We start from the raw sequence: 25,807 nt of genomic DNA, 5'->3' as shown, positions 1-25,807 counted from the left end.
TAAATCTACATAATACTTATCCTGATAACTACATTATGTGTGTTGATGTGTATCTGGATGCATAGAAAGCCATATATATTTGAATACATTATAAATATTCCAGTTATCAGTGTTGCGTGATCATCCATCATGTTTCAATAATTCGTTTGGGACAACAAGGGGCAAAGTACTTAAATAAATTCGTTAGTCTGCACTAATGCCTAAATGGGTGTAAACAAGAGAGGAAACTAGAACTCTGATGATGGCGTGGGTGATGATGGTGGTTGGGACTAATTCCATAAATACCAATTAATGAATGTCTTGTCCCAGAGCGAAACAAGAACAGAACATGAGCTCCGACATGGCAAACAGGAAGTGAGTGCAGAGGAACTGGAGCTGAACTGACTTGACGGCCACCAAACACCAACAAACAACCATGCAAACAGGGGGATTGTGAGGCTCCAGTCGGTGCTGGCTGGCAGGGAGAAAGCAGCCAAAGTCGAAGATTTACCTACCTACACACCATCACCACACACACATATTTAGTCCGACTGACTCTCTCTCTCTACGTTCCCCTGCATGGAGAGGCAGCGGGGAGAAAGAGAGACAAAGTGGAAAGCAAGGAATCTTTGTCAGTGCAGTGCACAGATAATATGTTCACATCTCTCGGCGAACTCCACAGAGACCAATTTGCCAGGGAACTCCTCACTCCTGTGCCCCTTCTGTAATGAAACAATTTTTTCTCCCCAGTTAGCTCGATTTCTGATCAGGAATTCTCATCATGCATTTTCCCAACTACTTGTAGTAACAGTACGAACAGAGGAGCTCTCCGACAGACTAAAAGTCTTCAACACTTCCATCACTCTCGTTAGCAAGCGTATGTGTATCCAGCCGTCTTCACAAAGCAAAAATCTTTCTGTCCCCATTTATTATGGGGTGAGTGTGGGAATGAAATAACCGAGTTGACTGCTAACTTAACCTGGGAGAAATCCAGTTCTTTTCAAGATTTACACGCTTCTTCTTATATTTATATACTTGGGATGGGGAGAGATTTTAGCTTTTCGGGCTGTCGGTGGTGGTTGCCTCCTGCCACACTTCTGTGAATGACAACGACATGCTCCTGTTCTTGTCTGTCCAAATTTTATCAGGAGAACCATGTTTCACAATGTCTCTGAGACTCAGAGTGCAAGCAAACACATTTCAAAGAGAAATATGTTCTTTGGATTGATTACTTGATTTCCAAATTTGTAACCTTTTATTAACCAAATCACGATTTCCTTCACCTCGCTCTGTTCTGCTAAGATAGTGGATTAATCAGAAGACCGTTTTCAAGTAGCCCTCCTGCTTGTTGAGCTGCATGCTCATACTTTTCTGGAAATTGGCTATCTCATTTCTCCATGTCTTGTGCTGAAGCTGTAAGCTCCCTGCAGTTCAACGTACCATATAAATGCACCAATAAAGTCGTGACTATCTCCTCCTCCAATTAATTATAGGATTACGTCAATATAGTCATTTTTGGATGTCAAAGGACTTCATATTATCAGTTTAATCAATCAGGTAGAAAACGATATGCACGTCCTTCCACTGCTCAAATATTAATCAACCCACTTCTTCATAAAACAGTGCTAATATATATTTACACACATAATTATGAAACAAGAGCAAATATTTTGTATGTATACGTATACGTTTATTTTATTACTGGATCCTTACAATAAATCATTTAAAGATAAACAGCTATAACACCTGTGTATCAACTTAACATGTTTTGCAGTAACCTTTGTGTTTTTCATCAGAGGGAATACGAAAATTTTGACGTTATGTAATAAATTATTTAGTAACAGATGCGCCCTTTCCCGTTTATTTGTATGAACTAGATACATCAGAGGTACGTACTTACTCCCACGCTCCAACAAAGTCTTTACCAGAGACTTTTAATTCAAATCATATAATCGTATTCATAAACTACACCATTATTTCCACGCACCGTAAACAATAATTACAATAATAATAATATATCATATATTGGGCCAAGTTAGCAATTAATAGCAACCCTTTTTACAATCTGCCTATCACTGCTCTGCTCCTGTACAAGGTAAAAACTTCAATTCGTGCGAATAATAAATATATGTTTGTAAAATGGAAAGATCGCCGTTTTATGGTGTGTTGGAGGGGGGGTGATCGTGGCGCGAGGTTTAAAAGTGGGAGAGGAGGAGGGGGAGGAGGAGGAAGAGGGCGAGGTTGGAGAGGGGAGAGAAATTGCTGCCCTCGTTGGTGGTGGAGGTGACGATGTTTGGGGTGTGGATGGGTTGGAAGGGGTCCAGCTGTGGGGTCGGGGTGGTGTACGCCGTGCTTTCTCCTCGTCTTCGCCCATCGTTGTGGTGACGAGAGCCCGGGTCGTCTTCTCCACTCGAATACATGGAATCTGCTGGAGGGGGCAACCTGTCCCCACCTCCTCCCTTGTCCAACGACGAGTACGGGATCTCTGCGAATCATGTCCTCCATTAGTTTCCCCCAAAGTAATGTACATATTTCCCTCATCAAGGTGTGAATTTCTATGTACTCGTATGCGTCTTTTTTTAGATTAGTGCAAATTATTACCGTGAATATGAATGTTTCCTTCAGTAGAGCCCATGGAATTTTGACTGATGCATTTGTACCCAGCTGAAAGTCAAAGTCAAAAATTTATAAGAACTACAAAAGCGCGAGATTAATTGGATAACCCACCAAAGTCTCGATCGCTTAGATTTCTTATCTGCAGCCTCATGCGGACTCCGTACTGAGAGATGGCTGAAATCATATGGTTTCGTATATGGTTTTATTAAACATCTATACATAATTAAGTTTCAGTAAAAAAAATCGAGAATACATGTATATATTTATTTAGCATGTGGTACAATATTTTTATTATGCACATGCACATGTATACATTTGTACATACCTATTTCCTAGATAAAGTGAAATATATAAAGCAGTACTCACCATCTTCTGACATGTTGTACTTCTCATTTGAAATAATCTAGTCAAATACATGATAATCCCAATTATTAATAAACCTAATTTAAATTAATGCTTATTTGCCGAAGACTTTTTATATGTAGTATTTACCATTTCACCTGGAAGAGGAAGCAAGAACAAAGAAAGCCAGTTAGATTTTAGGTTTTCATTGACATAAAATTACTTAAAACGAGTTCTAAAATAAAATATTTATATTCTATAATATTAAGCGCACTAAAACCATTTTCAATCAATAGTTTTACAGTGTACAAAATTGTGAATAAATTGCCTCCCCAAATTTTATTACGTATTTAAAAACAACCCTGTCGTCAAGCATTGCGAATGTATTTATTCATCATATTTCAGGTTCATGTAATGTCTTAAGACAGGATTGTGGAGCATTAGCACTTCACAAGACATCATCAAACAAGCTGTCCCCTTTTGTCAACGTGATCTGAAAGGTGAAAGTCACTCCTCCTCCTCCTTCACAAAAATCAAAGGCAAACTTTCTCCGATTTTGTAGTGAAAGTCTAGCATTATCATGAAATAAGAGTTTGAATTTCAAATACTCTTTGGAGGCACGTCTTTCCAGAATCATCCGGACGTCAGGATTTTGATCAGACTCGTAGTTTTATTTTAGCTTTTGCTGAGGATAAAAGCGGACAATATTAATATCCATTTGTAGCTCAGCTACCTTGGAAGAATGACAAATGCGCAAATACATAAGTTCTATGTAGTCATATGTATTCGTATATTTTGCAGTCATTATTGAAAATTTTTCTGTATACTCTTGCAACACTCTGCCTATAGCCCAAGATGAACAGAAGCATTATTTAAGCAGAAGAACATCATGTCTGCATATGTACATATTTATATGCATATGTACATATATGTACATATCAACTTTTGTAGTAGACATCATAGATATGCAGCTCTCTGAATATTACCCAACTTTAAGAGCACTGTCTACAAAAATACAGAGAAAGCCGCCTGTCTGCAAGGCTGCCTATCTGTGTGTACTTACTTTGAGACTTTTGACAATGCTCTCGCCTCTTGAGTCGATGGGGGAAGAAAGCTAAACAAGCAAAGGAATGGCAACAGGAAAGGAAAACAGACGGAGGCGAAGTTGCGTAAAAGTGAGTTAAGATGAGAAAAGTCTGTTTCCGATCCAATGTTTCACAGAGCACGAGGAGCAGCGGACTCCTCAGCTCCTCAGTTCTCTGATCAAATGAGCGAGATGACCCCACCACAGACAGAGCAGCACATTGTTGAGGCAGGCTTTTGATGAAACTAACTAATGAGATTTCAGGAGCATTCTTTGTCAAAGGATACAAGACCACTTGGGGTGGAGGGCGAGCAAGAAAAACATTCACCACTCCATTATGATTCTCTAACCAGGCTGAAACAAATGCCAAAAAAAGCTCAATTCCACCTAACCTAATTCAGAAATGATTACCTCCCTCTTCGTCTTCAAACTAATTTCTATACTCATCCAGCCTCTCATCCCATGGTCAATTTCTGTGTGGATAAGTCATGGATGGTCTCAAACTCTTCCTTCGCCAACCAGACCACCTTTTATTTGTTCTCACAAGGACCCATTTAACCGCATTTATCTCCTAATTGGTGGATAAACCAGATAATTTTCACCACATTACCAAACCCCACGAGTATAGAGTTGAAGAGCTATTAGACCTTCCTTCCATCCGCCCACAAAAAATCCCCCTATCACCACACGAAAAAATAATATAAGGTCAGCAAGCAAGGTGATCTTTGGCGAGTCGTAAAACGCGCCCATGAAGTCTTCTTGACCGTCTTATCATAAAACATCCGTATAAAACAAGGACTATTTCAAGGAGGAAACTCTATTTATGTATCAACCTTGTTTGTACAGTGTGGCGACAGGCTAATCTTTGGTGAAATGTTTTCTTATGTCGAGCGAAGGTCTAACAATAATGTTTGTTGAAATTACTCAAAATTGTGGTGGAACAAATTGAAATCGATTTCCTCAAAAATTCTGACTCCGTAATCAAATGGTCACGTTTGTTTGTTCATAATTTAAATTGCTATATTTAAACGTTTTGGTGGTATTTTTTCATTGATTTATTTGTATGCATCAACATGATTGAAAGCATTAATGTGGTTATAATCCGATTAAATTGATAGCCTGGTTCAGTTCCCGACTACCCGATGTAATGCATGCATGCGCAGAGTGCATATCTATCGCCTAATCCTTCATCAGAATAGAATTTATTTCCGGACAATTTTCTCCACTGATAACGTAACTGATAAGGAATTAGATCAGATCTGGAGGAAGATTAGATTCAGATGGAAGAATAAGTGCTTCGTCTGTGCCGGGATGATGGAGGAGGAATGAATCCAAGTTTACAGTATACACGAAGCCTGGAGGGTCGAATTCAAAGCTAAACAAAACTTTGTTGATGTTGATTGAAGAATTGCCGACTCAACTTATAAGCACTCTCTTCCTCTTTCTCTCTCTCTCTCTTGCTTCACCCTTTCAGTTTCAGTGGCAAGGGAAATATTGCACCAGAACATCATATATGGTTCTATATAGCAATACTGGAGGATATGCCTTCCTGCACTTCTTCTACGTAGGAGCAATAAAAGATGGTCCAAAATTGACAAGGAGACTACACTGGTGACTGGAAAGAGCAGTGAGCGATTAGAAATGTTGTCCGTAAAGTTAAGAGAAGAAGGTGGAAGGATGTAAAGATGCACACATGGTGAAATTACAAAGTCGGCATGTCGATCAGAAATTTTCTGCTTGAGTTGCATCAAGTTGGGCACGGGAGCAGCAGGGGGAGGAGAAAGCATGCATTCCCAACAAGATCTATTGCATTCCTCAGATGTTTTCCTCCAGCCAAACACCGACAGAAGCACAAGAAGAACAAAACGAGTTTTACATGTGAACAACCCCAACCAACCTCCGTTGACTGACTGCCTTTGACTTGTTCTTCTACAAAGACGGACGGACGGGTGGCAACACGCGAAACTGCACTGCAACCAACGCCATGCATGCATGAGAACCAGTGTACTTTGAGACTTTCATTCCAAAGCATAATACTCGAGTGTACAGCATCCCATAACACAACAAACTTGACTATTTTCTCTTCACTTTCTCCTCCCTGCCATCTCGCCCGATGCATTATCTCCCACTCGTCGTCGTCGTCCTCGCACTAGTCCGATGATACCAAAGCATACTTTCTATCCACCAATGCGTATCCCCCACTAAGCCAATTGTCGTAGGCTCAAAATTTATTTCAATTTGCCATCCATCCATCTACCCATCCATCCAACACCCACAGTCAAAGTGGTGGTTATGATGATAATAATCGAGGCGGTGAAAGCTTGCTGTTCATATTTGTAATAATCGCTCTTCTGCCGTGTATGCTGTGTCTTGTACGTACATATTGCATTCATATAAATATATGAGCACAAAACAGATACTTTATTGTCGCTTCCCGGCATCAGTTACAAATCGATTTGTGCATTGTGCGTTAAAGTGCTAATTCTTACGCAACGAGTTCAACTTGTTCTTCTTCCAATAAGTTACTCCCTTTATGGAGAAGCGGCTGGGTGTATTTTATTTTATGCATAACTACCAAGGAATAGTTGCGTGAGATCAGAGGCAGCCGATACATTTTAAAACCTATCAGCCGACGACATTGGATAAAGCAAAAGACAGAGGAGAAGGAGGAATGTGGCAGTTTGCAGATGGAACAATGGATCTGAAACTATTGGCCACATCTCTCACTGGAAACTCGATCTGAATACAAAATTGTTTATCAATTTGTAATTCTTTCTCCCTTCACTCCCATTCGTCTCGGCTTCCGTCTCAGCCACCCAACAAACTGTTTTGTATGTTTCAACTGCAACGCAGAACTAAATTGTGTTTACGTTGAAATGCAATTGGAAAAGTCAAATGGATAGAGACCCCATTATTCCTCCGCTCCAACGGAGTCTGTCTTTTGAGATGTACATGTGTTCTTGGTCGAGTCCCGTATAAAATAAAATGAAAATTGCTTTCTAATGACGCTTTCTCCCTTAAAATAACCAACCGTTTGTACTGGGCTTACAATATTACAGTAAACCAACAAGAATGATCAAACACAAATTACACACCCAATAACTGTTGGATGGAATAAATAGCAACAAATTAGCTTATCAGAGATAACCCGTCGAGCCTCTGTACATGTTGAGGCTACAACAAGCAACTATTTTTATGTACGTGTACATTAATGGGAGAAGAGTCAAAGGCTGTTGACTTTCAAGGAGCATGAAAATATTTATCCGCATGCAGCAAACAATCTGCTTCTGTCGAATTTCTAATGTAAAATATTTACGTGTATGAATGACGGCCAGCAGAGAATTGGGTGGATTGATGCAAACTCGTCCGGAGTGCCGACTTGCTTCATTTTATGATGATATGAAGATGCTTTCGGAGGAGTTTAATTATCCTCGAAATGAGGCAGCGTGAGTTTGGTTAAGCGTGGAATTCAGCAGTGCCAGCAGTTCTATCACGAACGAACGAAGGACGACTTCAATCACAAGGGCTGTTTCCCAAAGCAGTACACACGTAAGTCCATGGCTCGTACACGGTGCATCTCTTTCTCGCTCGCAGGAAACGCATAAATATATTCATACGGATATACAACGACCATTTGCTTTCATCCTGGATCGCAGTCAGCGTTAACTTGTGTCTAATTAGAGACGACATTTAGCTCGTTTCCCTCTCACCCTTCTCTCTCTGCCTGCTCTTCATTTGTCGTTTACCTACCCCTGCCATAAACACGACGAGTAATGCAATTTAACACTTACAACTTCCACGCATGCAACCTGTGTCTTGAAGAGTTGACTCTTTGTCATCTAAATTCCTGTCATTATAATAAAGTGGACTGAAACATTATTGTCGAAGGGAGCAGACAGCAGCTTGTAATGAAGCAGCAACTTTTATTACCCGGTGGAACGTTTGATCTCCTCCCACTTGTCTGCACATCCATTCTCGACAAACTTAATTGCATTCATATTTACGGCCTTAAATTCCTAACCTCTTCAACTCCTAAATTGAATAACAAGAAAATTACGTAGTTTATGCAGGATGCCTGGATGAACTAGTTGTCCATCCAGTGTGTAAATAATTATATCGTTTATAAAATCTTCTTTAATTAGTTTGACATTAGTCTGTCAAATGTGAGACGATTAAAGTTATGCAATAAATACGGATATGTGTGCCATGAAGGCGCTCCTAAGAATATTATTGTTGGATTCTTATTCTGAGAATTTTCATGCGAACGGTTGCAGTGAGTGAGTAATTCCTACCTGACTTGTGACACTCTTTGCAATGATGCATAATAATAACGCACAGAGTGATGCATAATTTCATTGCGTTGAGGAAAACAGAGCCGTGCTGAACGACGAAAGCAATTTATTAGAATCCGCCTAAACCGTCCGGATGGCGGAGGAAGGGCAATCTTGCTTGGGTCGAGGTCTTGTGGTCTGACTCTTGGTGAAAGATAAGTTGGTTTGGTGAGACTGATCGGGAGTCAGTGAGGTGGTGAAAGCCTGCGACTGCTTACTTAAATTTGCTGCAAAGCCAGTGCACCACGTTCTTTCGACCCGGTTGCCAATTGCAGCACCAATCCCTCCTGCACATGAGGAGGGAGACCAAAGCCCTTTCGTCGTCGTCCGCCACCATCTAACTTGTGCTTCTCGTGGGTGAAAAATGGCTGCTAGTTATTTAGCATATTTGGCAGAGAATAGCAGAGAATGATAATTTTTCACGCACACAAACCCAACCTTTTGCATGTCTCATGACTGCTACGCTTATCCAACTGATTTAATAGACTGACTTATGGTTTTACAGAAATTGAATATGCCAGAATTTCAGTTGGTGAATTTCACAACTTCACTTCACTGCGCTAAATATGCACTACGACCAACCGACCTCTGTGACAGTGATCACTAATCTGTTAGTTTCGGGGTCTATTAATTTTCTCCTGTTCTTTTAAATGACTTGTTTTTTTACAGAATTTTTAATAGCTTGAGGACTTATAGAATTATGACAATGTACTTCAATGGGTAAAAGGGGAAAGTGAAAAGCAAGAGCAATACATACCACTAAAACGAGTCCAGTAGTTGATCGATTTGGGGCTATGGAAGACTTTTAGTTAATGAATTGATTAAACTAAACTTTAATAATGCACTTTACCTGGCCTCCGACGTGCATTCGATAGTAATGTCGACTCCTTTGGGGGCAGCTACCTATTTTCATATGAAATTGAAATTTTGTTAGTTGTTTCACATAAACATACATCAGTTAGTAGCATTATGATGGACGTACCATTTGATTTGGAACTTGTATAAGAGGATGAACTGCAATATCAAAATAAGAGGAGGATAATTTCGTGGTACATAAATATTTACTATTTATTAAGAAATTGTATCCAATTCCAAATTTATGCAAGTATAACAATTTATTACGACGCTAGAGCCACTAAATTATTATTAATCTTATAAGGTGTTGAAGGAACAATGCAGTTTTAAACAATCCGATATGGGTGAATCTGCAATTTGAGGGAGAAGCGTTTAAAGTCGAGGATGTCTTGGATTCGTTTGGTGGGGCTGAGAGATGAGCCGAGACAGAAATTGGATGGACGCAGTTATTATAATCAGGGTAATGCGAGAGAGGTGAAAGTTGCTTTCCTTTCCAATCATGTTAAGTGGGACGACCGAGAACTGGGGATCCCAAAAGGCTAGTCAGTCAGTCAGTCGCTTGTTTCACCGTCTCCTCATTTGTAAATAGCTGTCCCTCCTCAGAACTGAACAATGTATTGTTTCGTTCCCCCACTACTGTGACTACATAGTATGTACTACGCTGGGACATGGCGTATGGTGATTTGCTGATGGGTGAGGAGATGCTGGATAAGTTAGACCTAGGAAACTAATCACAATATCTTTTGGAGTCACTCCTCATTTACAAGTTCGGAATGAATAGGAAGTAGGAAGCAACTTTTCTTTTCAAATTCCCTTAAGTAAAGTTCCCATTGTGCTCCAGTGTTGTTGTGACACGGACACAGGTAACCAGTCAAGCTTCTCCATTTCCTATCTACTGCTCCTGACGTCAGCTTTTTGCATTATTCTCAACCTGGACTGAATCTAGACTTTACTCTAATTAATTCACTAATTAATAGCTCCAACTAAACGGACTTTGTCAGTTTGACACTGTGCAAGCCATCCACAGCACAATTAGTGATGATTTTACCACAAACTATTTATACTGTCGGAATCAAATATTTATGTAAGTATGTCAGTTCTTTATGTAGATTCTGTTCCACATTCTGTTACATATAATCTAACCAACAGAAGGATTCTGGGTAATTATGACCAAACTCTTGCTTTACATTGTGTACATTCCTCATAACATGTTCAACTTTCTCTTTCTAAACTAATACGTAATTATTATATGTAAGTTTCGTCAAGTAAACCAGTTAAAAAATAATCGGTATATTGATTTAAAAATCGCATTTTTCTCAAACTGGGATACGTGGAATTTGTAAATGCAAAATATTTCTCTAGGTATGGGTTAGCAGAAACAAAGAGGAAATTAAATTAAACCACGAGCCAACCAAATTCTTGCGAATCAATTCAATCACACACAGCGGAGCAGAACGCTATTTCTCATGTCTATCTACAACCCTCTCGCCTCCTCCTGTCAAAAGCATCCCTTATGGCATTTACATATTTTTCTTCTTCTTTGATCCCCTTCTCACTTTTCATTTTGTAATGAAATATGAGAATAAGTTTGTTGTCAAGTTGTAAAAAACCGACATCATATTATCGTCACCCACTATCCTGCATCCATGTTCGTATGACGCACAAAGTCTCAAGTTCAAATAACATTTTATAAAATTTCCAGCAATGTTATCTTCAAAGACTATCCGCTGGTGGTTTGCATTCTCCTCCTTCGCTTCTATGTCCCTACGATATGCACGTGGGTGGAATGTTTGCTATTTTAAAAGCACGAGGATTTTCAGTTCAGAGCAACAAAAAGTGCACATGCATTCCTCCTTTGGTTTCCCCACAACAAGGGAACAACTACTTTTCTCATTTGTTTGTTGTGGAGATTTCGTGCCATTTTTGTGAAGGGAGACGGCGAAGAAGAATGTAGGATCCTCTGTTTGGTGAAAGGAGGAGGGTTGCTCATTGCCAGGATGGATGTGCATCTCGTCCTCTCAAAGCAGTGGAGAGGATGAATATTATGCAAGTGAGAGAAGGTTTGGTTGGTGAAAGGTGGTGAGAAAGTGAGACGAACTGGTTGAAGCTCGCGTGCGGCAGTGCATATGCCCATTGATATTGTGATGATGGCGATGATGGTGATGGGTGATGATGCCCCATCCATCCCATCATTCTTCAAAACTTTTCTCCTTCTTTTCCTCTTCACAGCACTTTCAATTTTGATTAATGGACAATCTCGTCCCTATTGAGTGACTTATTTCTTTTTAAAAGGAAGAAAAGTCAAACATCTTTCACCAAATTGTTTTCCTTTCGCCTCCCCCTTGCCACCCATTCTCTCAGCTCCAGAACGCCAGGCCGGATGGGTAGACACACTTTGCCATTTTATTGTGTAAGTGGGTGCGTAAAGTAAGTGATCTATCTCTTCCCTTCCCTCAGCCTCTTTTTCTTACTCGGTTATCTTGGTTTCATTACTCTGACCCTACTCACTCCACAAACAGATTCGATTTCGAAAGCCATAATACAATCAAAATCTGCATGCTTCTTGTTAAACTATTTTCCTCCTCTTCCTTTCCCATGTATCTGTCTGTACTGCCTACGAAAGCAATGTGTCACTAACTGGAAGTGATCTACAGATAATCCACTCTTTAAAAACTACTGAGATAGTGTATCTCCAGTTAAAGAAACTCGATGGTTTCAGCGTTTGTGAATTTTTAACAAACAATATGTAGGATTGGTTGAAAAATGAGAACCATCAACGTGGAAGTATTTAATTTTTACACTCTTTCACAAAAAATTAGATGATGTAGAAAAATTTAAGCACAACTTACAATGTACGGCAACCAGAATTCTGAAAAAATTACAGCAAAGGATAAGAATAATTGTTTTTCATGGCATGGAAGTTACGATAAAATACATACCGTTTCGAAACTGATGGTGGTACTCCATTTGATGCTACGTGAAACACAATACAATTATACAACACGATACAGTTATATGCAAGTACAAGAATGCGATTATACCTATGCAGAGGTAGGCACCCATTTCACTTCGCACTATTTTCGTTAAATTCAACATTTCCGATTCAAACGATTTGACTAGAGGAAAAATAATAAGAGAAGTAATAAAAATTGGTAATTTTCGGGACATTGTTACAAAACTTTGTTCACCTTTCCTCTTTCCTCCACCATGATGATCTTTGACTATGATGTGACCACCGTCTTCTTTTACCTAGAAGACGACGCGAATATTTTGAGAGCATATTTTAGGAATGCACTTTAGAGAAATGCAGAAAACGTACCCAAGTGACAACGGGCGCAGGAAATCCCTTTGCTCTACCTAAAAATCGAAATAAAATATAGCTCTACTTATCTAAAATACTGTACAGTATGTGTGATATGCTGAGACTTAGGATTAATGACAGTGGGTCTTACAGACTAATTTAGCAGTTCCACCTTCTGGGACCTACAAACAAAATTTGCTCGCATTATTATTGATGTCATTACAGATTCGTTTTATCATGTCTCAATTAAAGTCAATCTGTCTTTTTAACTAACAAGATCGATTTATTTTTAACTCAAATACATGGATCCCATGCATGCTCATTTTAAAACCACGGTCTTAATTAGCCAATCAGCGATCCTATTGTCATATACAGTCACATCATATTATTTAATTGAGAGTACATTGTCGTTTTTATGTCGTTGTTTCAATGTGAAGAGAACATTGAGATAATAAACTCACCATGACATCGCCGGTGGTCTCATCGGATATAATGTCTGGAGGAATTACCACAACCAGGTTGGCCATCTAATAAAGAAAAAGGATCTTTCTAAGCACACATTCGATCCCGTTCATTTGCCCAACTCATCACACTTTTAGACCACATCTCACGAAACCTCTTTGCCCTTCGTGTATACATATTATATAACTTCCCAGACCCTCTGATTAGCAGTATCATACATACGTACGTAGTTCAACATACGGAATTTTTTCAGTGAGATGATCAACTGAAATGAGATAGCTGTAGCTAGACACTAGAAATAAATGTAAATGCATACGTCTTCTCGTATATACCAAAGAAATACTTGCAACTCTGAGGTTTCATGAAATGGTTCAATCAATTGCTAATGAACTCGAGAGTACGCGACAATGTTTCAAATGTCGTATGATGTAAGTAATAAAACCATACATCAGTATATCCAGCTCAATTACGCTGAAGGCCCTATTCCTCTGATATGATAAAATTAAGAATGAGTCAGCCATTGAAATTATGTAGTTACCTGATTGAAATTATTTGAAATTTGGCACATATATAATCCCGCTATAACAGATATAATAAAGGTTTTTTACAAATATTAACAGACATTGGAATACAACAAACTAAAAAAAAATAAAGAAGTAAATTAATCAGCGTTACCATCGTCAGGCTGGGAGTTGCGGATGTTAAGTGTCCACGTAACCTTATCATTCATCGTTACCTAAAATATGGGAAACAATTTATTGAAAATGCACACACTCATTTTCTCGTAAAATCTCTCCTTACTGATAGTCTCGGATTGTTAGTAATAACATTGTCGTGGATTGCGAGGATCGCTTTGGTGTCTACCTATAAATCGTCAATAGAATCATTTGATTACTGAAAATCGGTGCATTTTTCTGACTAGAATCAATAGTCATCATAAATATGGCTTCACGGTTCCTCAAGTACTTATGTATTCAATGAGTCATCGTGCATGTATAAATCTCATACTTATTTTCGTATGCATAGCTCACCTTAATCCAGGCAATCTGAAGAAAGTCATATTCGGTTAGCTCAAAGCATTTAGTCAATATTTCAATTTGATAGCATATTACATAAACAATAATCAATTACGAAACTTCTCCTCACATTCGATAGTATTATTGACCAATACGCAGTGATGCAACCACATGAATATTCCTACTTAGCAATTAAGTTATTTGCGACTGGTATTTCCATGAGACTGCTGCCTGGGGAGTGGTGGCTTCTTTTTCCACCGAGTGAAATGATTCACAGATAAACTATGTAGTCAGACTGGTGGAAACTAACTCTGGTTTGCATTTGACTGCAAGAATGAGTGCGGGGGAGCAGAGAGAAGAAGGTTGGAGAGGGTTGAAGAAGGCCAGCAAACACGGAGTTGCTGACTCGAGCCGACAGACTTTCACCCACCTAATCACATTATTGCTTCGTTATATGCATAGCTCTGGCAGCGTGAAAAGTTTTTAGCAATAAATCACCCCTGTGTAAAACAATGTGAGAAAGTTTTGTCATGTATTAATTAAAATCTCCAAATATTGTTATTCCTCAGAACCCAGGCTATGCTGCCACCTCATGAATACCGATTTCGTTATTACAATTAACCATTTCCCCGTACCAACTGAGCCAACCAGGCAGGCGGTCATGAGTAAGCAACCAATGCCAGTCACCAACTCGCACATATTTACAACATGGCAACTTTGCTTTCACTCTTCTGATTTTCTGTCCCACCACCAGATTCGACACTGCTGGGTTGAAAAAGGGTTGGACAACAGGAAGACGTAAAATATTTCACTTGCTCATCCCCATTATTTTCAATAGAAGTCAAACACATTGCTTTCCATTTCTATTGTCTGTCTCCACAATTCCACAATCATGTGTGCTTTTAATGCTTTTATCTAGATTTGCGGAGACAAATGTCCACTCTACATAATGTGTGCGTTTCTCAATTTGTTTAATATTCCGGGCACAACCTAAGGTCTCGTGATTGCGTCCTTCTAGAACAGCTCGCTCTTTCCACTACTACTACACAGTTATATACACTTGCTATGCTTTACTTTTTGGACTTTTAGAAAGCACGGCGATATTTCGCGAATTTAATAAAAATCTAATCCTCACCCGATGTCCTCCCTGCAAATAATAAGACAAATTGATTATTTTTGCACATTTACTTGTTCCCACTTCTTGTATAGTGCAGATTCTTATTTTAAAGCGTACCATATTGTCCACCTGTAAACAACGTATAATACATTAATTTTATTCACTCTTGTTCTCTCTTAATGTTTATGTATCTATATTTATTCATATCGTACCATGCAAGTAAATGAAGCATCTTTTCCCTGGATAAATATAACAATACATTAATATTCATAAAGCTCATAGGCAAGTCTGACACGAAGCAATGTGAATGATAAAGTAATGATTTTACCTGAACCACAGTTACATTTTTCATGGGTCCAATAAATCCAGCCTCATACGCCGCTTGGCCTAAAATCATGAAACGTTATTAGTCCTCGAGAAGTGAATGAAGCCTACGCCTCGAAGTTAAGAGGGTGTATGGTTTACATATTTGGACAAATTAGGAATAATTACAGAGCAATGTTTACACTCGTCTAATCATTTTGGACACTTGAATGGGCAGTTGCCATGAAATGTTACTCAGGGTAAATGCATATGCCTACATATACCGCAAACAAAGGCCACACGCACGGCACAATTTTCCATAGGTGTAAGGAATTTGAATGCGCAATACAATTACGAGACGACGAGTATCTGCTGGATACACATATATTTGTAATACGGTTGCACAATCAGATTACAAAGTTCAAGGAGATCAGAGGGAATCAAGTTGAGGTAAACTACTAGTAGCAGCGCTTGGTGGGCGAAGGAAATTGAGGAGTAAGTTGGAAGTATGTATGTAAGGTGACAATTGGACGGGACGGAGGACAGTTGGAAGATTTGGCTTGTTTGTGCCGGTGGTCGTCGTAACATGATGGTGGTGGTGGTGGTGGTGATGATGCGGTCAGTTGCTGGCTGGCCAGATTCGTTTCCTTAAAACCGAAATAAGATTGGAGTGGTGTCGTCGAGTCGTGGGGTAGTATTCCCTCGAGTGTGAGAGAGAGAACGATGCTGGTGATTTAACTGGAATGAACTTTTCATCTCTGATAAACGAGGGGAATAGCGGCGTGGAAAAGCTGATGACAAAAATGTGTAAAATTGCACCCAGAGGGTCTCCCAATACATTGTGAGAAAGTCTTTAACGTTTTTCTGCCCTGGAAGACAGCCTTTGGACGTTTGGACAAACCATACCCTCGCGACCTATATCTAATCTGCGCCGCGAGGAACCGTTTCCTCAAACAACTTCCAACAAAAACTCTGTCAACTTCACCACCCCACCAACACCGATACTCACCTCCTCGCTATCTCGTCAGAGCAGAGGACGCTCTGTTTTCACGTGTTCAACACAATGACTTTCTCTTTATCCACTGAATCAAACAAGATTTTCTTCAGAATTACTTTATCCTTACGAGCTTTCACAGGATTAGGAAAACGGCCTCTGAGGAAACACAAGCACAACACAACAGCAACAAATCATTCTCAATCACCAGCTATGACATCGTCTTCACCCGCATTTTCATCCCGTAGTGCCGCCCAGTGACAATAAAACTAAAACTAAACAATGTATTTATTGATTCCATTTTGCACAGCATAACATTCCCATCTCTTTTTTAATTTATGAAATTATCCTAATTTTATAAATTAAATTAGAATATGTACCTTGGTTCAAATTATCGTTCATCACGTTTATAACACTCAATAGTTTTCTGTTAAATATGTAACTAATATTTACTTAAAGAAATTCACGACGTTGGAGATGTAATCTTATAGGTAACAAACTCGGAATGTACCAAAGCACAAAGGTTTCCTTGCAACTTGAAATGCGTACATGTCGCGCATTTGCCTGGTGAGCTGTAGGTGGTTGCAGAATCTCGAATGTGAAATGACAATGGCATGGACAGAATCAATTAAAAGTTGTGGGAAGCATGCTAGGAGAAAGTCTAAGGAGTCCCAACGGGGCCCTTTTTGTGTTTCAAGCAATAAGAGAGTCGCATTCCATATCTCTCTCTCCATCTCCACAATTAATAATATCACAAAAACGTGAGACGTGAGATGCATCTTCCTCTCTCTTATAATAAGCTCCGGAATTCCAAGCATTTCCCTTTCTAATAATTTTGCATACAATAATGTAATCCTTCCTCCCATTATCCTATCCTCCGGTCGGTCCTCTTCTCCCTCTCGTACTACATATTATTATACTTTGTAGTGTTCCTCAACCAGACCACACCAGGCAGCCCGTTCCTTGCTGCCTGAATTTCCCTTCCCCCTCCAAACCTAGAACCAAGTGGCATCTGTATCAAGCAAGCAAGCAAGAAGGAAGGAATTTCACCATTACAGCCACGGTCCTCTATATCTCGATTTTGCCTGACTGCTGCTCCTACTGCTGTCTACTCCTCCATCCTGCCAGGGTAATATTGATGCTTTCACCCTACTGCTTTAAATTCCACGAGCTTATCTCCTCCGTACTTACTTCATAATCATGAGCACATAGTTGAGCTCGGAGAAAGCAACTATACCGCGAAAACCACCATCATCAGTCTGACTAAGAGGCATTGTTTTGGATGACAAACTGTGACACCAACGATCATAGTAACCTTTACTATGACCCGTTCATAATGGGTTGAACTTTTTGACAGCTCTTCTCTCGCGCTGCTGTGGCTCATGCATGCGGAATAACCCGGTCGCACGAGTGTTGTCGTGCTCTTTGCCATCGTGGATATTTCGTAATGAATCTTTGACTTGGCGTACGCAGAGAAATGCGTTCCATGCACTTCACGTTAACCTTGCATAAAGAAATGTACAAATTTTTAAAATGTGAGCGCTGTTTTCTTGAATCTGCGAACGAAAATTTTATTGATTTCAGAAAAGAATCAACAAGCCTTTCGTAAATAAATTCATACATTCGTCTAGACTTTTTCTTCAACTGTTTCATAAAACATAGAAATTGAAGAGAATGCATAAAGGAAAGAGTCTTTTAAACTTGGCTAAAAGTGATACTAAGAGCTTTTCACAAAGGCTTTGATGCTCTGATCTTGATCTTGTAATACCCACGTAAACTACACGTGCACCCGTTCGATGATTTCAACATAAACTTTTAACGCCTTTTACAAAAGAACGCCGTGGGACTGAACTGGCTTGTTTGGTGGATAAACAGAGGAGATGATGGAGTAGGCTCCCTCTGACTTACTCGGGTATCTATAAAACCCACCAAGGTACCCACACTTTCGATAAGAGGTGCAGATCAGTTCAAGTAAATATATAATATGTCCGTAAAAATTGCCGTGTATCAGTTACACAAAGAAAAACAAGCGAGTTGAGAAGACAAAAAATGAGTCGGAATTAAAATAAAACAAAGGGGACGAAAACCACCAATTTGGGAGCAACATGTGAAGGTATTATGTGTAGACAAACAAGTTTAAGCCAGCTCCGCACACCCGGCTCCGACCATGATGGCGTTGATAAGATGATAAAGTGAATGGAAAGTTTGTCTCACGAAACGTGTAATTGTTTCAATGAGAATAAAATGCATAATAAGGAGGGGAAATTTAACTTATCATTGGGATAGCCTAATTAAGGAACACCGGGTGAAAAAGTCATTATAAGAGTCTAACTTTTCCAATTCGTATTCATTACGACTTAAGGACGAATCTGGCCCTCTTGTCCCACCACCACCACCGGGTTAGCGAAAGGCGAAGAAAAAGGAGCAGAGTTTGGATTGTTACACGACCAATTCATCCAGTTTTCGTGTTAAAAGCATAAGCAGTTTAGTTTAAGCAGGAGGAGAAAGCAGCGGAGGCGACCGGAGAGGGAAGAATAAAAGAGAGAAAGAGAGCGTAAAAGATTAAGTGGCTGGGTCCAGCAATCTAATTTCGTGGGGCGGGCAGACGGGAATAATAATAATAATGTTTCACTATGGCATGTATAAGGGATGGCACTTTTGGGAAAGATAAAAAGATGAAAACTTTCAACTCTGAAAAATATCTCTGCTCCCGTTCCTTGGATTCATTTTTATTAAGACCTCCTCGCTCCTCATTTGACTCTGATTGCACACACGACGCATCTTCCCCTTCGCAGCGGCCAACTTTCACCTTGCTGCACTTGGGCCAAGCCTCACGTATAATTTGCGCTTCTGCATTTTGTCACAAAGACTGCGTATGCGATGCAACACTGAAATTAGGCTGCTTATCATCACCATCGCTTACCTGAACAGTATAGGACAGAAGTTAGGACAATCCATAAGTGCTGAAGACCAAACACTACTCTTAGCAACCTCTGCAAAAATACAAAAACGGTATTAACCCTTTAACGTGTATGATTAACGACAAGAAAATGCATTAAATCGGGGACACTGTAAGTATTTTGTGGTCATGGCGCGGGAGGAGAAATTCTAAAGTTTTTAATAAAACTCGAAAAACTGAAAAATCAAAAATTTAACATTGCGTTGTATAGGGAAATATCCAAATTTTTGGGAAGAAAATCTTCAAATTTAGCATTGTGTTGGCATAGGAGAAATCCATCAAAATTGCAATAAATTTTAGATCGCGGAGAGAAAATGGTGAAAATCAATGACCTCCTAGAAACGACAATTGTCGTCCTTCCGCGCCATGACCACGATTTTTCAGGACGACTTTTGTCGAATTAGACCATTTCTTATAAAACGACTATTGTCGTCGTTACAGTTTAAAGGGTTAAATTCCACGTTATATAAGAGTTTTTATTTTATTTTTTGCATTCATCATTATTATTTTCAAGTATTATTATTCGATCAGTATTGTAGCCAAGCTAATTATGAGTTTAGTAACTAATAAATAAGGCAGCACTAAACAAGTACGTATTTAGTTTGATAATTTCGCTGCAACCCACAAGTTTAGTACCAAATTTCTAAGTACGTACGAGTAGTAAAATTTTCACCCTACCCGCCACCTTGCTAAATAGTGTGCCAATGTTTCAAAATAAATGAAAGAGTATTAAAAGTTGAAATTTTATGTTTTCGCCATCTGTCCATTATTATTGTTTCAACTGGTTGAACAATGGGTTGAGCAGTGCACGCACATGTTATGGGGAGAATATGGGCTGCGGGGAAAGTCGGGGAGAGGACGAAAAGTAAATGCGTATTATACATTCAAAGGATGGAATCGTTTACTTTGCCCAAGTTGTGAGAGAAAAGTGGCAAAAGTGTAAACTGTGTGGAGACTGTTTGGGGAATAAAAAGGGAGTGTCGGGGAAAATCAAGAAAAGAGGAGAGGAAATACGATTATCGTCATTGTAATAAAACTTTGTTTTCCTTGAAAGTGAAAGCTATTGAGAGAGACAGAGAAGAAAATCTCATTAAAGCTCTTTCCAAATAGGAAAATAAGATTGTTTGTGTTCGTTGGAAAATAAATAATTCTTTACAGCTGCGTTTATGATTTTCTCACAAAACCCAAATGAAAAGCAGCTTGCTAGTTTCATTTCATTTCTTATTAGCCCTCTTCGAGAGGATGACTAAAATATGATCCTTTATGTATATATTTCCTTTTATGACCAACATCTTTATGGAGATCCTAATAATGCAAAATCTGGACCCTGAACTATTTCCTCTTCTCTGTGTGCAGCACTTTCACCAACTTTAGATACAATTTTATTAATGCCCTTTTTACTGCAGCAAACCTATAACAAATATATATAGATATATTTATATTTGCAAAATATATACTTAATATATTCAAGTATTTTGCAAAATTATGGGACAACAAAAGGGTTCATCATTCATAAAGCATTATTTGAAATAAGTGAGCAATTTTGTACCATTAAGGATTAAAATGCAATGTTCAATATGTGGGTTCCTTCCTGTATGCATTAGAACTTCTCGTATGGATATTCCACATATAGAGATGATACAGATACGTATATAAAATAGCTGTCGTCTACTCAATACTTTCCCCAATTTCAATCCAGATCGTTGCTTACAAGTGAAACCTTTCATTCTAATCCTTTAAAAGTTGGTCTGAAACTGCAGACTTGGAAATCGTGTACAATATTCAACATGCACAAAATGTTCAACAAGCTTTCCTTTGTCTTTCTCAGGAGGGCACGGTTTCTTTGCCCCCATTGCCGTCTCATATTTCATCCACTAATAACAGCCAGCCATTTATAAGAAAAGTAACTGCTGTCTACTTAGACTTAGCGCAACTCTAGTACGTACGCACAGGTCTTGTACTTACTTCTCAATTTGATCAATTATACTTTCAACTGTGCAACTTTCAAATAATTTATTGTACAATCTAAACTTATCCCAATCAAAGTTTTTCGGCGACAATATGACCGAGCAGAAGAGTTGCTGGGACAAGTAAATTGATTCGTGAAAGTTTGAGGGGCTGAGACTTTGAAAAATAAATTAATACTAGTCGGATATATTCAAGATATTTTACGAGACAACGAAATTCTGAATGAGATGAATGTTGATATGTCATATTTATTATTCCGTTCTGCTCTAAACTTGAAAAAATCTGATGAAAATATAAACTTTGGGCAACACCTTTAAAATTTGTCAACTCTTTCACAGTGGCCTTTTTCGAACGTTTCTTTAATTTTAACAGTGCGAAAAAATTTCTCGAGTGCTCTTCTACTCAAGTAAGCATTCGATCTGCCTTTCAGAAAAACTGAAATTCTGAAGCATTGTGAGTTGTGAAGTCATTCTTGCAAGTGTGGACCTGGACGGAGTGACAATAATGGAATTGATTCTGAGATTTTTTGAGGATGTGAATCGTCGAGTGCATGCTGTCCTTCCCAAAAATTCCACTCACGTTCCAACTCAATCATCTCAAAGGGGTAAGAAGTCAGCTTTCGCAGCTTCAACAAAATATAGTGTTCGCACTCCCATCATCATCAGCTACACATAGACGTGCAGATATGAGCCATAGTCCGCACGAGGGCCAAGGGTCAAGTCTTGCTCTTCCAAGTTGACAATATGTGTGCCAACCAACACAAATAAAATTGTACGCCGGCAGACGGTTAACCTGTCAGCCAACAAAGTATTTTTGGTCTGAATGATACTTTCTCTCTGGGGTGAATGGTCATCAAATTTCCGTCGTGTATGTAATTTAAAATGTGAACAACTTTTTGAATTTCCCTTGAAGCCTCTAAATTTTGGATGCCTATTTTGGATTTTCCTAGTTCACCGAGATTTGGTCATTTGGTCTTCGTTCCACAAGCTCACACGAGTTGTTACGCATTAGACGGTGCATGGTCCATATACATGTGTGCATATTATAAGTTCATGACGAGGCTTGTTGGAGGACAAACCTGGTGGGGTGGATAAGTACATGCTTTGCTCGTAATCGAAAACAGGGTAAAGTTGCACCGAGGATATCCAAGCACTTCCGGAGCTCATACCATGAACAGCTTCTATAAGCCATTACAGCTTATTAAAATTCATTAGTTAAATGGGTTCCTGTCCTTTCATGCAAACTTACCTCCTTCCGCACAGCAATATTTTCAACTCTTAAATACATACATGTAATGATGTCAAGATGGCTGATGTCTAAAAACTTGGGGATCTATTTATTAGACGAAGGTATTGGATTGTTCTTGGTAATCTGAGTAATAATTTCGAACAAAGTTGTGTATGCTGTTATCCAATATCAATCAATTTGTCTTGTTTATGGTGGCAGGAAGTGAGAGGAATGGAGAAACCAGAAAATCTTATTTTGATCCACGTAACCCATTTTGACTGAGAGCACAGCGAGGAAACAAAGGAAGCAAAGTGACTGACTGACTGACTGACTATGTAGAAAGTTGTTCTTTGTTGTTGAAAGAACAGAGGAGGAGGCAGGTTGGTAAATGAAGCCCCCCGAGGTCATGACAGCATTTTCAGGCCACCGCTATCCACGCACGTCAGGATTTGCATATTGTACGGGAGTCGTATTATAAGATTTGCGAAGGGAGAGGAAGCCTTTACATTTGGCGTATGGTGTGGTTAAATGAAGTAAGAACTTGAGCTGAGCCAGTTCATAGGAGGAGTTGGATGGGTAGTTGAATCACCAGCAGATAAGCAGATTAAGGAAAGCTGATCTTGTACATAATGAATGAATATCTGTAGTCAGTTTCTCAAATTAAAGTGCCGCCTTTAATCCTTCATCATCATTCCAGAGCACTTTCCTTGGTCAAACTTTACCTGTTTGCATGGCTCGATCCCCTCTCCTCATCATCTCCACCAACCCTTTTCTTGTGTGAAAATGGCTCAAGTTGGATCTTCTTATACTTAAGCAGGCGCCTTTCTCCCCTCTCACTTTCCACTCAATGGGACGAGATCACATCGAAATCACCACGAACTATTTGCTGTCCTGAGCTTCGACCCATGTGCATTATTGCCCATTGTTTCATTTTCATTTATTGGATAATTATATTCAAAATTGAATAAGGGTTCACCAAAAGTCTAAACCCACCAATCCTTAATAATTACAATATCGCATATCTCAAGATCAATAGGTATAGCGAGTAACCTTCATCAGACATCATTGAAACGAAGAAACGTGATTTAAAAGAACTTAGCATTTTTAACCCCAAATTACACACTGTTTTCCACACAAACTTTATCTTTCAACTCTTCTTCTATTTGACTTTGACAAACCCACAAAGCAAAACTTCAATATTTGTCTTGCGTACTTTTATCTTAATCATATCCCAACCGTTGGGCATCCTCTCTTCCGCTGTAAGATATATGCTTATATCTGGCTTAACCCGCAGATTCTTCTACATGTATTTTGTCAAGATGAAATAGATTATCATTATACATATAATAATAATAAATTCATGAAGACATGTTGCCTGTAGATCAACATTAAATAGAAGCAGTTGCTCATCTCCGTTCCAAAAATAAACCAGAACGGACTTTTTGGCCAGTTGCACTAAAATGAAATGAATTGAACGTTTCCATCCACGTACATACGTACGTACGGCACAGGTTTGCGTGTTGAAAGATTTCTTAATTTTTCAAAGTGCCCACGAACCGGAAGTAATGTATTTGCCGTCTACTTTGGGTAACTTGGTACGTATCAATGATGTGAACCATGCATGATTAAGATGATGGGGGCAGTCGTCGAGATGCAGGGAAAAGGAGAAAGTAACAAAGAGCTCAGAGCGTGTAAGTTCGTCAACTCAAATAATAAGCTCTGCCAACATGGGATCACTACTTTCACATTTGTTTTCCCATTCCCCAGCCATTTTTCATATCCGGCATCCACTGGAGAAAGGAGAAGCCACGAGTAAAAACTACCCCCGTTCTACCCACACCACTTTCACCCTCCTCGTCTTCGCTTCGCTCCTGCTGCTCCCCATGCCTGCCCACTCCCGATTCATGACTTTACTTCAAGCGACAAATTTATTTATAACTAACCTCAATTTTACAATTTTACAATTATCAATAATGTGCGTATTATGTTGCTAGTTCAATTAATCGAAACATGCATTTAAGCTAAAAAAAATTAAGCTCGCCATAGTGTGCAATTTATACTTCAATGTAAAAATTAATAAATAAAATGAGGAATGTTTAGTGGAGTGTCTACATTTATTTATTTTATTCTCAAAGGTAGAGATTGAAGTATCAAAGGTAAATCTTGTGCTGTCACATCTTTCCGGTCCCACCCCACATTTCACACGTCAGACAATTTGTGCTCCTTAATATACAAGAGTGAAAGCTTTGGTGAGCAACATAAATTTTGAAGCTGACATACGTGCAGAATCTCGTCTGCTTCCCCTTTCCGTCCAACTAAGGTGATGGACGAGACACAGTTCATTTTAAAAATTAATCTTCCACCTTTCTTTCTTTCTCCTTCTCTCCTTTGCAACGAATAATTCAAATGCTCACATTTCACGCCAACAATATGGCACTAACTCTTCCCGTAGGACAACACCTCTACTTTTCCTGTTTGCTTTTTTTTAAATTTAAAAGAGGTTCTCACAGAAGTAGAAATGAACTAGACATCTAATTCACCACCCGTTCATGAGATTTGAACATGACCACGAAATTAGCTGACCCAAATTGAACACACACGCTGCATGAGAATGGAAAAGGGCAAAATCACACGCTTACTTTGAACGACATAGTTTCCCCTGCATGAATAAATCACTCGACGTGAAAGAAAAATTCACGAATACAACAATCAAAACTTTTCAAAATTGTGTCTATCCACTTCACATGTTGTTTTAGAATTGGTTTATATATTTCCAAAAGTCACAGCACTCTTTAAAACATATCTTCTCATTTTAATTGCTGATTGTAATAAAGTACTAGTGGGAGTGATGAGTGGTACGTGTCTCACATTCCTCCAGACGGGATAATTCTTTCTCGAGACCAGAAGTAATTGTGGCAGGAGGAATTGGAGAGTGTGTCTTTCGTGCCGTCAGTATTTGCATACTGAATCAGTTTGGATGTGGAGTGGTTTATTAGCAAAAATTATGTGCTGAATTGACCGACGAGCGAGAGAGGGGCAGCTGAGGCAGACTTCGACGTGGTGGCAAGTTGAGAATTCGTGGAGGACGGGGAGCTGCTGCTGGTTTGCTTGGTCTGGGAGCGAGCACTTTCTCCCGTGCACTTGACTCGGCGAGAGACCTTTCTCCCCACACTTGCGCCTCTACCTCCCGCCCGCCCTGCTTCCTACCCCATCGCCACGCACTCTCCACCCTCGCACGCCGATCCTAGTCTTA

General features: G+C 39.3%; 1 protein-coding gene across 1 annotated transcript; it reads right to left on the bottom strand.

Annotated features, from left to right (window-relative positions):
* Nucleotides 1–1,647: 1,647 nt before the first annotated feature.
* On the bottom strand, nucleotides 1,648–25,807 carry LOC110842793 (protein amalgam). Its single transcript, XM_035855024.1, has 25 exons — nucleotides 25,194–25,807; nucleotides 19,324–19,393; nucleotides 15,432–15,490; nucleotides 15,316–15,342; nucleotides 15,221–15,232; nucleotides 15,122–15,133; nucleotides 14,002–14,016; nucleotides 13,772–13,834; nucleotides 13,646–13,706; nucleotides 13,509–13,549; nucleotides 12,970–13,035; nucleotides 12,660–12,690; nucleotides 12,527–12,564; nucleotides 12,396–12,456; nucleotides 12,249–12,323; nucleotides 12,147–12,180; nucleotides 12,057–12,076; nucleotides 9,335–9,366; nucleotides 9,203–9,255; nucleotides 9,110–9,144; nucleotides 3,088–3,095; nucleotides 2,962–2,998; nucleotides 2,707–2,769; nucleotides 2,581–2,643; nucleotides 1,648–2,464 (listed from the first exon to the last, which is right to left on the bottom strand). The coding sequence occupies exons 1-25, from the start codon at nucleotides 25,203–25,205 to the stop codon at nucleotides 2,175–2,177; spliced, it is 1,278 nt and encodes a 425-aa protein (XP_035710917.1). The 5' UTR covers nucleotides 25,206–25,807; the 3' UTR covers nucleotides 1,648–2,174.

The sequence above is a fragment of the Folsomia candida genome, unplaced genomic scaffold (genome assembly GCF_002217175.1).
Source record: "Folsomia candida strain VU population unplaced genomic scaffold, ASM221717v1 Fcan01_Sc001, whole genome shotgun sequence".
Lineage (NCBI taxonomy): Eukaryota > Metazoa > Arthropoda > Collembola > Entomobryomorpha > Isotomidae > Folsomia > Folsomia candida.
The sequence above is the reverse complement of the archived record's forward strand: the minus strand, read 5'-3'. Positions and strand labels throughout refer to the sequence as shown.